Here is a 13327-nt window from a genome sequence, read left to right as displayed (position 1 = left end):
ATTGTATACAAACAGAAACAGCATAAGGTTCAGCGGCTTGCATAATGACGCTCTGACCTTGAAGTCACAGATAACCAGTAGGTGGAAGAAACCCACAATGATTTAGACAAAAACTCCACGAATAAGGACCCCACTTTAAAAATCTAATTTGGACCAAGTATAGCTGACTGTAACTTTTCTTCTTCTCCTGGTTATTAAAAGTAATCCTCTCCTTCTCATATGCCTGTTTTATTTTGCACAGTGCAGCGAGATGTAAAACTGATGACTAAAGGGGAATAAAGGGCAGCGCGCTGATGATGCATGCAGGGAAGCATGTGTTTCTTTGACGTTTCTGCATGTAATGCTGAAGACATCCAGATGTGCATGCCTTGAGTCATTTTCAATGGAAGCTCCTATTTTTCTGCCTTTTTTGACACCATGCCATACCCTTCCAAATTACACCCGCTCGGGACGTCATGAGTCCAGTCAATGGATGTTATTGACATAATCAGTAACTTCTTCGACTCATAATCTGCTGTTAAGCAAAAGGAAATAAAGACATAAAAACAAATCCCACATTATGTAAAATGTAGATGTAGAACTGTAGTGTGTGTGTTTTTTGTCTTTTCAGTTCTAATAAGCATTTATATAGCACCTTTCATCACAGAGTTACAAAGTGCTTCACATGAAGATTTACTTAAAAACAAAAAAACAACAAAAATAATGAAATGAAAGAAATATAATATAGTCATTCCTGAAAGATGGCTTTATACTAAGTCACTGAAGTCTTTTTAATAAGCAGGGCTGACGGTTATATGGTGTCTTTTGCATGTTGACGTCTCTCAGAGCGCTGATGCCAACCTTACTGAACTTTTGGGAACTAATCTTAAAAGCTGGGTTCGTGCCAGAAAATCAACCAATTTAAACGAACTCTACCAATTCCGTTAAATATGCAGCTAGAATAAAGTCAGAGGCTTGTTCATGGCTACAAGAAGCATCTGGTCGAGGTGCAACTTGCTAAGGAACATGTAACCAAATATTAGAGCCTGTGTGGATGAGAGAAAATCCTGAATAGATTGAAATGTGTGCATTTGAAAGTCGTTAAAGATCTATGCTGGATGATCAGTCCAACCCAGAACAAGAACAGTGATGACCATGAAATTCATCCCCATGATGAGTGTTATAGACAAGATGGGACCAGTTACTGTAAACAAAGTGGCACGTCATATATCACATTTGTGTAATATGTGTCAAGGCAAAGATAAGAGTTGCTAGGATTCAGTTTCACTACAGTCAGACTGAATCCAGTGATGCAGTAAAAAGTAAAATCACATTTTTTTTACTGTTTGAAGAATCTTTATCTTTTATGATTTTTTGCAACAACTGAAGTATATAAAGCACAGATACTGTAAATGACTCTTAACACTGCTGCTGCATATACAGTTTACCAACAGCCACACAGAGTATCTGTTTCCCTCCCAGTCATAACCTGGAATTTACTGCAGTCATAAAAAGAAAAAATCACGCCATTATACCCTCACAGCGCCCTCGGTTACGGAGCTGCCAGGAAACGTTTCACGTCAGGGGATTCTGCATGCAGATTTCCTTGTCATAAAGTTCAAAGATCAAACCGAGAGAGACACAAAAGGATTAGACCAACAGCAGTGGCTGTCCAGTCTTAGCCACCAGCAGAGCTGCACCAGCGACAGGTACGACATAATAAGCTCATAGTTTGTGTATTAGTTTAGTGTGTCTCTTTATACCTGAGGTCTGTGGGAGATGGTTTAATTTCAAATATGAACCATTATTTTATTTTATGAATTCACTGGCAAACATAAGGCAGGTTTGTGTTTTAATTTTGTGGTGTGTTGCTTTTTTTGTTTGTTTGCTTGTTTTTGTTCTTTTCTTTTTTTAATGCTGATTTTCTTTTTACATCTGTGTTTTATATCTCGCTTTGACTTTTTTCTATATTTATTATGATTATGATTATTATTATTATTATTATTATTATTATTATTATTATTATTATTATTATCAATTTAAAGTAATTGTATTATTATATATATGTATATATTTGATTACTTATTTTATATTTGATTACTTGTAATCCTGTATATACATATACAGGATCACATATTTAACCTCCTAAGACCCGAACTCTTTCATGGCATTTTTAATTTCTCTTTGCTGTTTGGGCTGATTGGGACCGCATGAATGTAAAAACAAATTTTTTAGATTTTTTTTTTTTTACCTGATTTTTCTTTCTGAGAAAAATTAGATCCACATATGAGGACATTCACTTTAAATTTCGATAGAACAGTGGCAGTATAATGTCCTGACGCCAGGTCGCCAGGATATAGTTTTAAAACTTGCAAATATATCTATATACGTGTGTGTGTGTGTGTGTGTGTGTGTGTGTGTGTGTGTGTGTGTGTGTGTGTGTGTGTTTGTTTAGTTCTATAATTTCATATTTTATCTTTTTCATGTGGCGTGTGTTTTTTTTTCTCCACAGTGAGGACGCCATGATGGAAATGAAAAGTATCCTAAAGCCCAAAAGAAGTACGTCTTTTTCTTCCTTTGTGTTTCATGGTGATACTTAGCACACATTTCTTGCCCATCTGATAACTATCAACCTTTGCGTGATGCGATACTGTGGGGACTGATACAGTATCTAAAATATTTAGCAGAGCCATAAATCTATCACTATACTTTACACAGCCTCTGCTGCAAAGCTTTTATCTAAAGCTTGTATTTCCTGCTGCTTTTCTTAGTTTGAAAAAGCAGCATGACATTAACTGAGACTTAAAAGAGCTTTTTTTTTTTTTACCCCTGCAGAGGTGAGCATGGTGCTCTCTGGGGAGGACAGCAGCGCCACCCAGAGCAGTTCCATCGGGGCCGTACGCTGGAACCTGCCCACCCATGATGAAAGCAGCCAGCCTCACAGCTCGGTCCCCAGCAGGCCCACCAACAGCCTCAATAAACAGTCACAGGTAAACCACATTCTTCAAATAGCTTTTCTCTTCAGTTGGTCAGTGTCTGTTTGGCCTATTTGTGACCACCTCTGTCTCCTGCAGCAACAAACTCGCCAAAACGGCCTGAAAGATCTCCGCAGCCTGCAGGAGTGCGTGCAGTTTATCCAGCAGTGGAAGGAACAGGTGGATCAAGTGTGCAAGGTAGAAACTGGCAGACTCTTAGTATAGCTAGATTTAAGAGTGCACAGACAAGATAAGGATCACAATAACAAAATATTTATTGTATGCAGGAACTCCATCACACAACAGCACTCACTGTATGGATGCTGATAGCACAGCTATAACTCTTTATAGCTCACACCCTTCACCTTATAGCATATGTAGGATGGGCGTTACCTAAGATATACAATCCGATATAAACTTCCTGTATCTTTCTGTAGTTTCATGGTGTGACACACCACCTGACACAGTGTGATGTCTTTTAGCAGGAAGCTCTGGATCCAGGAGAAGGCACCACGAAGGACGCCCAGAGTTCGCACGGGCACGCCAAACGCAGTCTGGAGGAGAGCAGGAAGTTAATCCTGCAGTGGGCCGATGAGCTCCGCGATGTTGACAGGGTCAGTATTTACAGACGCTGATGTGAGATCAGACCAGATCAGATTGACCCTTCAAATAAAACTGAATTGAATTAAATTGAAAATCCTATTTTGATATGCAAGGTGTAACAAAAACTGTTAAAATCTAACAATGTTGTGATTAATTCAATGTCCTTATAGCTCCTAAAGGAGACTCCCTGGGTATCTGACAGTCAAGAACACGAAACTAAAGACAAGGATGCCAATGAGGTGGCACACATGAGGATCATGGAGTGGGCAAAGGAGCTGCAGGAGGCGAGCGAGGTGAGCAGGGGGTCACTAACCAGACACCTAACTTCAAATGTGTTTTACTTTTATGTCATTTATGTTTTGGTTTGTGTCACGCTTTTCAAAGTAAATGGAGGCAAATCTCAAGCGTTTGTTTGTGTTGCAGCGTTGTGGCGTTCAGAGCGATGAGCTGGGTAAGGTGCTGCGTGTGCTGACTCTGAAGAAGAACCGGCTGGTCAGGCTGATGCCTCTGTTGGAGTTCATCACCTGGTCGCTGCTCAAGGAAGGAAGCACGGTGAGAAACCTCAGCATTTCTACTGAATCAGCCCTTAAAAACATCCTTAAAACAATTCATTTTAATGCAGAAACTCTGGCATAAATTTGAAAATGAGATGAGGATGATGGCAAGATGTAAGTTTGAAGTGAAAGATAAACATCTTAGAGGTTTATTGCACACAAATAAACCAGTGTGCAATAAACCAGTTGTTCATTTCAAATGTCACGAAGGGCAGTCGTGGCCAGGTTGTGTAACAGCTTTATGCCATGTGTGATCCGAGTGAACTCTGCTCCTTCATTGCTCGCATCTATCAATGAAAGATCTCAGTGATTCAGTTTAATGACCCTAATCGGGCTCGATGGGGCAGTCTGCAGATAAACTGTCGCCACATTTATAGATGATGGCGTGCTGTTTTATCACAGCTCTGATTGGCTCTGGTGCCTTGCTTTAGTTTATCAGTTTCAAATTAGGCTCCAATATTTCACCTGTCACTACTACTTGCAGTTTTTTGTGCAGAGCCGTGACCTTTGAGGCTCTAATTGAGTTTTATCTGGACCTAAATTTATGAGTACCTACTAGATTATGTATGCAGTGACTAAGCATGGCATAGGTTACTCAGTCTTAAGGAAATAGAAAGCAAAGGAATATAAAGTTAGTATGAGTTTCATTTTTATGTTTTTCCTTATCAGAAAATCGTCCCACAGTTGTGGCTCCTGGCAAAGCAAAAGTCCTGGGAAGCAGGAATTCCTCGATACATCCCCAACTCAGGTGTGTATTTTAAAATTTGCACCAAAAACATTTCTTTAGCTTTTATTATGAATAATGATTCCGATGCTCAGAACAAGTTGTGGAGGGGACTATTTTAAGAGCCCAACTCATCTCTTCTGCAACTATAATAAAACTCTTCATCTGTGTTTTCAGTTTGGGGGTGGATCTGCAGCGCAGCAGGTAACAACAGCCTCAGCTTTATCTCCATCCCATAAATCAACCAACAAACACCGAAGAACATGTGGTTTAATTAGCAATTTTATTTCCTTTCTCCCAACAGCTGATGTGATTCTTGACCCCACGACCAACCACCCGTGGCTGCTGCTTTCAGATGACCAGCGTAAAGTCCAGGAGTCCTCTGTAGTGTCAGAGCAGCCTCAAAGCTCCCAGCGCTTCGACGACTGGCCCTGTGTGCTCGGCAGGGAGGGCTTCAGCAGCGGCCGCCATTACTGGGAGGTGAACATAACCAATAAGGGTTACTGGCGCGTGGGCGTGACCACCGCTGACTCTGAGCGGCACGGGAAGTTCACCATGACGCCAAAGAAGGGCTACTGGGTGCTGTGGCGCAGCACGCACAGATTCTACGCCTGCAGCAAGCCAGAAAAGGAGCTCCCCCTCAGCCTCGTGCCCAGGCGCATCGGGGTCTACTTGGACTACGAAGAAGGGCAGATCTCCTTCTACAACGCTGAAACCAAGTCCCACATCTACACCTTCACTGGAACCTTTAGAGAGAAACTGTACCCTCTGTTCGCCCCATTGGATGGACGCACACTCATGACAATCATCCCGCCAAACAAAATCTCAGGGAAATGAGAGACAGAAAATCTCACTGGACTTTAATTTGACTCCACCTGTGAGGTCTAAGTCCATAATCGGTGATAATCCTGACCCTCTGTGCCTTTTTTTGGCTTTAAAAAAAGTGTCTTTTCTTGGCAACCAGGGGGACAAAAATCACTCTAACTGAGATGTGTCAAAACAATTGCTTCTTGTATTGTATTTTTCCTAACCATACATAGGGTTAGGGTTGACTGTTGTCATAGCTGCTCAGACCTTACACGGTTGTAAAGAAAAGAAAAACCCAGAATATGCATCAAAAGTATAAAAGTAGGTCATTATTGAAATTAAAAGTGTGTCTTCTCACTTTCAAAACAAAATATTTAAAAGTAAATTTTGATAAGTTTATCTTAAATATTAATCTAAAAAGAAAAAAAGAAAAGATTTTAAAATATTTAAAACTTTAGCTCAACAACTGAGCTTTAAAAAAAGCTATAAGCTACAATGCTAATGATGTTAATAGCAGGAAGACTTTATTGATATTTTCAGTCATAGCGTGCTAAATATAGCAAATACATTTCAGAACAGTTCAGGTGTTGCAGTTACAAACAGCAACTGCTAAAGTAAATAGAAATAGAAAGATTTATTTTAAAAACCTGCAATTTAAAGAATAAGCTAACTCTGTCCAAAATTGAAGGCAACAACATGTTGCTTATTTTTTCGACATTTTGCCTCTTCGTACATGAATGCACTTTATAATGCACTTTCAGATGGCAATAAATGTTTTATATGGCTGACTTAACGTCTTGTATTCCTATCCCTTTTGGCTTCTTTTCCTAAAATTCATAGATTTTAGAGTTGTAAACAGCTTTTTGTTTACCTTTTGTGTCGTGCCAAATTGACATTGTAAGTAAACTGTGTGTAAAATAAATTGTAATTGTGTGTCAGTACTCCTTCTTACAAGCCCACGGCCCGTACTCTTCACAGTCAGCGGCGAACAGACTCGCGCCTCCCCTCAGGTCTGCGCAGTCCCTGTGATCAGCATCCCACTCCACCATCACCCTTTGAAACACACAGTGGGAGTGAAAACTCAGTGTTTAAAGCAAGCAGTACATGACAATAAACCTCATTAAAAAATATAAACTGTAAATATGTTACATAAATAAACATATGTACAGTCACATATGGTCACGTTACATACAGTCAAGTTGATGTCATTTTGTGTGTGTTTGCCTTTGGATATGTGGGTCATGTATACGTGTAAATTGTTTGTTATAATATTGTAATAAAGATTAACTTAACCTTAAACGTTTCTGTTTGTGTTTTCATTTTTTGATTGTGTTCTATTTGTATTTGCCTATACATTAGATAAAGAGATCATTTTTCATTTAATAAAAACGTTTTAGTGGCTAAAACAAGAAGCATCCTACTAATATTTATTATATTCCAAGAGACATTTCTGCAGTTATTGACACTGTACTGTACAGTTTGCTTGTTTGTTTTTACAGAAATAAATGTGCACAGTATATCTCAGGAACAGCATTCTCATCAGTGCATTTGCACTACCACGGTCATCGGGAGGGCCGACAGCGCACAGCCCACCGACATCTTCTACTCCCGCCTCTAGAGGACTCTGCAGTCAAACTTAAAGCCTCGAGCAGCTTCTAACCCACAGGTAATCAGCCCCTGCTGCCTGCTACTCCCTCAGTGCAAATAACTAAGACTGTTTTGCATTTGCAGTCGCTGCAGCAGGCAAAGTGTTCTGCAACTCCAGTTTATAACAGGAAGACTTATTATTTGATATATTATTTTTTTTTAATATATTTTACTCCTTGCACTTTTATTTCTAATTCTTCCAAAATGAGTTCCTTAATTATACCGTATTATTTTATTATTTTTATTTTGTTGTTGTGATATGACTTACTGCATGTAGTGCTGGACTGCCCTCCCATCGCCCCACAGCCACTGACCCTCCTGCTTGGCATCTGTCAGTCCCACCCACAGGAAAGGAATCTGGGAGAACTTCGTCATCACTCCTTGGATGAAATCCTGTGGTGGAAGCAACATTTAGAGCAGGGATGTCATCACCGACCACACACAGCCCACTTTGAACTTAAGTGAGCCAGAGCAGTGACACGCCCCTTTCTGTAAGGTAGAGAAGATTAATCACACATTGAATCCCTCAGTCAACTTCTTATGAAAAAATCTTTTTTTTCAACAGCATGTCTGAGTTTTTCTACACAATAAAGAAATGCTTCTATTTGAAATTTGTCAGCACGACTGTTTAAGACTAAATTGTAAGTAATAAATGTGTAAATTTAAAGAAAAAAATAAACTGTCCCAGACTGTCCTGTAATAATAAAAAGTGTATTTGCTTTTTTCTTTTCTTTCTTTCTTTTTTTTTAACTGCGTGGACTTGCTGTAAAACATAGAAATTTCTGTTGTAGATAGCACAACATTTTAAACTTGTTGTCATTTAAATGTTCATTTATTACTTAATTAACTTTAGTGTAGTATGAATGACTTCTGGGGATTTTATCAGTAGAAAATGCTGTGAAAACTGTAAAAAAAAAAAAAAGTATAAAATGTATAATATCTATGCCTAAAGCCATCTAATGGGCTTTAGTCTTTGGGTGCTGATTCTGGCCCCCAGGCTGTATGTTTGACAACCCTGATTCATTTTCTGCCAGAAATTTTACCATTTTATTTATGTTTGTTACTATGAAAAAAACAAGTGCTGGTACAGAAAGCTGACATCCACCCAGGTTGGGCCATTACTGGTTTAGCACCGGTTCTGCATTGGTTACGTAAAGAAAGCCCACATTTCATCAGTGGTCCATAGCACAAGCTGGGGTGACTGAAAGTCAAGGTGGGCAGAAGCTGCGGGATACATCTGGGAATTTCTTGTGGGAGTCCTTAGCAAAGTTCCAACTTTTAGTTTAGCAATTTGTTTGTTTTGTTTTGGGGGTGGGGGTGGGAGGGGGGAGTAAACGTCTTTTTATGCTAACTGAGACTCTAAAGGCCTCAGTTAGCGTTTAAATGTAAATATTTATGACATACAATTAGAAAAAGATGGAACAAGCGTGGCTTGTTTGGAAGGGATTGCATCTGAACAAAGTGCACGTGGAGGAGCGGTAATGATTTGGGCTTGTTTCGCAGCCACGTGACCTGGGGTCCCTGCAGTCACTGGGTCAACCACGAACTCCCATCAAAGTATTCAAAAGTCAAATTTGAGGCCACCTGTGTGACAATAAAACTAAATTGGGTCATGCAACAGGACACTCGCACAGCAGCAAATCTACAACAGAACACTAAAAAAGGAAAGAATCAAGGTGTTGCAATGACCCGGTCATAGCCCAACCTGATTTATAAGCTGTGTATAAAAAAAGGCTCGCAAATCTCAACGAACTGAAGGGACGCTGTGAAGTAGAGTGGGCCAAACGTCCTCAGCAGCTTAAAGTGAATCTGATACGTACAACTTCAGAACTGTAAGTGTGTGTGCTTCACATGACTCGTGCATGGTGCGTTTACCATCTCTGCAGAGTCTTCGATTACAACCAGGCTGCTGTTGTGCTGCCGGCAGAACTCGGCGCTCTCATTCCATTGGCGATTTTCCTGCAGTCCAACTGAGAAGAAGTAGCAACGTCCCATCCACCACAGCCACTTTTCAGGGCACAAACTGCACCTTGAGTCTCCACATAGGAGGAAGAAACACTGATTTAAGTGTCAGATAAAACCCTGTAAGAACTGGAGTCCCACAGCTTTCACCACTCTGTGTGTGAAGCATATCACAAATGTAACCAGAAACACGCAGCGAATGCAGTGCTGTGGCAGATCACCTGTGTTCACTGTGTTTGAGATCATGTAAATTACCTTGAGTGACAGCGTGAAGCATCAGGTTCACGTCACGCTGCTGTTTCTGGCACTGCTGCAGTTGCTCCAGCAGTTCCTGCCTTGTTGTCTGACTTGCTTCTGGTGCTGCTGTCAATATGACTGACAAATATAAATATAAAGATAAGAGCTGAGCACTGAAGGTCCACTACAGGCAGCAACAAAAAATAAATAAAACATCATGTCTTCCAGATGCTTCCAGACGCTATAGCTCCGTGTGTTACCTTTTTTGCATATTGAAAGCTAAAAAGCAGATTAGGATTACTTTTGCTGTTTTAAGCTACGTTAAATGCTGAGAAAGACAAATGCAATCATACTATAACCAATTTTCTTATAATAAATTAATATAACTGCATTTTTAATATTTCTTTTTCACATTTGGAGGAAATTTGAAGGGATGAACATGGAGGTGGAAACCGCAGGTTTAGAGAGACAAACACAAACAGCAGAAAATAGTAGATTAAGTACATTATGTTCTGCCAGGTTATACCCTGTGGGGGGGGGGGGGGGGGGGGGTGTCTCAAGTACCCCAAAGTTCCATCATAGCACCCCTAAAAATAACCATAGTAATCATAGTAATAATAATGTGTTTTAGTCTTATTTCCTGAGGTTGTCTTCAAATTTTGTATTTTGCCGTCTTGTGTACTGGAGACTCTTTACCTGAAATATAGCAAAACTGCAAATGCTTCTTACAATGGGGGGGGGGGGGGGGGGGGGGGCACTGCTGTGCCTTATAAAGTGTCTACTTATGTATGTTTGATTATTTAGGCTAAATGTCTGGAAATTATCAGCTAATTTTATATTTTAAAGCCATCATCCTGCTGCCACAGCTGCCAGCCAAGGAGGTGGTTTACTTTACCACCTTTACTTTTATTTTAAGTGTTTTATTTCCAGTCCAGTGGATTAGCCACCGTAATAATGACAATATTAATTATTATTATTATATAATTATATTATTCTATTCATTTCTAGTTATATGCAATGTGTTTGCTTGTGGTTGTCAGAACGAAGAAGGAATACTTGCTGATAAAATAAAAAAGTTAAATTAAATGCTTTTAGATATTTTTTATGGAAGCGATGTGTGCTTTATAGTAACACACTCAAAAAATGTAAGTACACACAGCGTACTGATTTCCTCTTTTTTTTGTATGTTTGTCACACTTAAAGGTTTCAGATCATCAAACGCGTTTAAATATTAGACGAAGTTAACACACGTAAACAGTTTTTCACGCATGGACATGTAGGCCCGGACACTCCCCCTCCCTTAATCATAAACATCTTCATTTCGAAACTTAGTTGCATTTTGAGTTTACTTGTGTTATCTTTTTCTAATATTTGGTGATCTGAAGCATTATAGTGTGGCAAACATTTGAAAAAAGAGGAAATCAGGGAGGGGGGGAACAGTTTTTCACACCACTTTGTTCGAAATAGAACGTGTTGATATGAATTTTATACAGTCCTCTGGATCTATTTCTCCACTGGGGTACATGATGATGATTTGTGCTGAGTCTGCACAATAAAAGGAGGATTTGTACGAACTCTGTATGTATGAACTACTTTCAGTTTGCTTGTTGTCCAGGTACATGGAGCAGCAGGGTGATTCTCCAGCATCTTTAATGATCATTTCAAGGCGCTGTATGCACGACCTTATGAGCAAAGGTTTGATCCTGGAATCTCCCCAAGTGTTTACAGATGAAATACTTCATGCATGTATCATTTCTATGCAGGCATATTTAGACTCACCAAATAAAATGAAGGACAATAGGAGTCCTACGATCAGGGTTAATGCTGCTATAGCAATAGCCACTCCAACTGTTAGATGACAAAACTGACAGGATCCTGCACCTGTAATGATAAAAGCTCAATGAACTGGTTCTTCTTTAGCCTACCTGAGCACTCAAAGCGCTTTATACAACTCACCTCATTCACCCATTCACACAGACACTTTTATCTATGCTCTTTCTATGTAAGTGCTTTCGATCCAACAGTGGATGAATTACAGAGCAGCTCGGGGTTAGTATTTAAGGCGATTAGGTGGAAAATAATGATATATTAAAAATACGCCTAAGAGATAATAAAAACCAAATCAGCAATCTGATAAGGAACACACTGACCAGCACAACAACACCAAAAGACCTCAAAAACCACAGAAGATAGATAAACAGCTTGTGATCTAAAGCATACCATATTATCTCTCAGACATGGTGGAGGTAGTATTATGGTAGTATGGCTATAGGACTGGCTCACTGGTGTTTATTGATGATGTGACTGCTGATAGAAGCAGCAGGGCTCTACTCTCTGCTCAGATTCAGCCAAACCTGATCAGACGGTGCTCCACAGGGCAAATGGATCAAAGCATGTAGTGCAAAAGCAACCCAAGAACTTCTCAAGGCAAAAAATGTGACATTCTTCAATGAGCTATTTGTCACGATCAACAGAGCGTGCTTTACAGTGACTTGTTACTAAAGACAAAACTAAATGCAGCTGCAGTAAAGGCCTGGTGGGCACCTCAAGGGAGGAAACAGTGTTGGGTGGTGTTGATGGGCTTTAAACTTCAGGCAGTCAGTGACTGTAATAGATTTTTTTCACCCAAATACTAAAAACAATCCATAATTGTAAAATTATGTTAGTCTGTCCAGTGAATTTGGAGCCACTCTAAATGAGGGACTGCGTATAAAAATGTCGGATCTTCTTAAAAATGAAAACAGTTTTTAAACCCCTTCAATTAAAGCTGAAAGTCTACACTTCAGGTACGTGTTGTTTGATGTAAAATCCCCAGAGAAAAAAACTAGAAAAACGGCTCTTTGTCCAAAATATTGTGGGCCCGTCAGCCGATGAACGCATTGGGAGCGTGGAGGCAAAAATACAGCAAGGAAAAAACTGAAATCCTGTTTCAATCACAAACAGGAGGTCATTTCACTTTCTAGACCACAGGAAGTGGTCATGTTAGTTTTAAAGAACTTAAATCATGAAAGGATGCAACATAAATGTGCCTCTGATCACACCGAGGCCCATCTCCTTTGCAGAAACAAAGAAACATATCATTTTTATTTTCAATATTAACTCATCAGACGTGTCCTGTTTTGAAGCCTTTTCTTTAATTGCTTTTTTTAAAACTAACCTGCAAGTGTTTCCCTCTTAGCTTCATCGTCTCCGTGTCCTTGTGAAGACTCCATTGCTGCTGCTCGATTGTGGTTTTGCTTCAGCAGTTTCGAAAGCTTTTTTGGCTCACGTTTTCTTCTCTCTGATGCTTATTTTATTTTTAAAAATGTGATCACTCCACCCCTTCCTCATATTGCAGTTTGCTTTCTTCCTCTGGAGTGTTAAAGTTATTACCGACACACTGCAGAGGAAGCTGTGCAGAGAATAACAGCTTACACGCAGCGTTACTTAAGTGCTTTTTAACAGGGACCAGCTCACACCCTGGAAGTGTTATAGATGTTACATATGCAGGCGCAGAAGCACCGCAGACATTAAGCTTTGTGTTTGGTTTTATGCCATTACTTGACCTCATAAAACTGCAGTATGTTCGAGGGCATCAGGTCCTCACCGTTGACGTATTTATTGTTCAAAAACTGAACAACGAGAGTTGTTTTTTGGAAAAAGGGGAAGTGTCTGCATGCATGTAGAATTAAGAGAACAAGTATACACAGACTGAGTTTTTTTTTTTCTTTTTTTACTGTTGATGTTGATAAAATCTTAACAGCTGGACAATCATCAGCAATTATGTGTAATTTATGATCCGTATGGAAATGTAATAAAGTCCAAAGTAACAAGTGCAGGAGTGGATATGATTCATGTTA

General features: G+C 39.6%; 2 protein-coding genes across 5 annotated transcripts; one reads left to right on the top strand and one right to left on the bottom strand.

The window, feature by feature from the left end:
- The first annotated feature begins 2462 nt into the window (after positions 1–2462).
- LOC146521888 (butyrophilin subfamily 1 member A1-like) lies at positions 2463–5672 on the top strand. Of its 4 annotated transcripts, none has more exons than XM_085146333.1 (9): positions 2463–2538; positions 2815–2969; positions 3054–3152; positions 3440–3568; positions 3728–3850; positions 3981–4109; positions 4781–4859; positions 5013–5039; positions 5140–5672. In XM_085146333.1, exons 1-9 carry the CDS (start codon positions 2463–2465, stop codon positions 5670–5672), a joined length of 1350 nt encoding a protein of 449 aa, XP_085002459.1. The 4 variants fall into 4 exon arrangements, with proteins under 4 accessions (XP_085002459.1, XP_085002448.1, XP_085002437.1 ...); XM_085146343.1 differs by having other exon boundaries at positions 2482–2538; positions 3437–3568; XM_085146322.1 differs by having other exon boundaries at positions 2815–3152.
- Positions 5673–6577: 905 nt separating this feature from the next.
- LOC146521887 (natural killer cells antigen CD94-like) lies at positions 6578–13309 on the bottom strand. Its single transcript, XM_085146433.1, has 6 exons — positions 12646–13309; positions 11268–11369; positions 9507–9626; positions 9165–9325; positions 7558–7682; positions 6578–6695 (listed from the first exon to the last, which is right to left on the bottom strand). The coding sequence occupies exons 1-6, from the start codon at positions 12698–12700 to the stop codon at positions 6578–6580; spliced, it is 681 nt and encodes a 226-aa protein (XP_085002559.1). The 5' UTR covers positions 12701–13309.
- Between the last annotated feature and the right edge of the window lie 18 nt (positions 13310–13327).

The sequence above is a fragment of the Neolamprologus multifasciatus genome, chromosome 3 (genome assembly GCF_963576455.1).
Source record: "Neolamprologus multifasciatus chromosome 3, fNeoMul1.2, whole genome shotgun sequence".
NCBI classification, from domain to species: Eukaryota; Metazoa; Chordata; class Actinopteri; order Cichliformes; family Cichlidae; genus Neolamprologus; species Neolamprologus multifasciatus.
This window is presented reverse-complemented; position numbering and strand designations above follow the sequence as displayed.

Bases quoted from the DNA above. Each gene is read 5' to 3' on its own strand.
- LOC146521888 (XM_085146311.1), top strand. From the start codon at position 2,463: ATGTGGCGTGTGTTTTTTTTTCTCCACAGTGAGGACGCCATGATGGAA. The intron at 2,539-2,814 runs GTACGTCTTTTT...TTACCCCTGCAG, and splicing joins TATCCTAAAGCCCAAAAGAA to AGGTGAGCATGGTGCTCTCT. The intron at 4,110-4,780 runs GTGAGAAACCTC...TTTCCTTATCAG, and splicing joins TGCTCAAGGAAGGAAGCACG to AAAATCGTCCCACAGTTGTG.
- LOC146521887 (XM_085146433.1), bottom strand. From the start codon at position 12,700: ATGGAGTCTTCACAAGGACACGGAGACGATGAAGCTAAGAGGGAAACA. The intron at 9,326-9,506 runs GTAATTTACATG...TCCTATGTGGAG, and splicing joins GCTTCACGCTGTCACTCAAG to ACTCAAGGTGCAGTTTGTGC. The intron at 6,696-7,557 runs GTAAGTCATATC...TGTGTTTCAAAG, and splicing joins GCAGTCCAGCACTACATGCA to GGTGATGGTGGAGTGGGATG.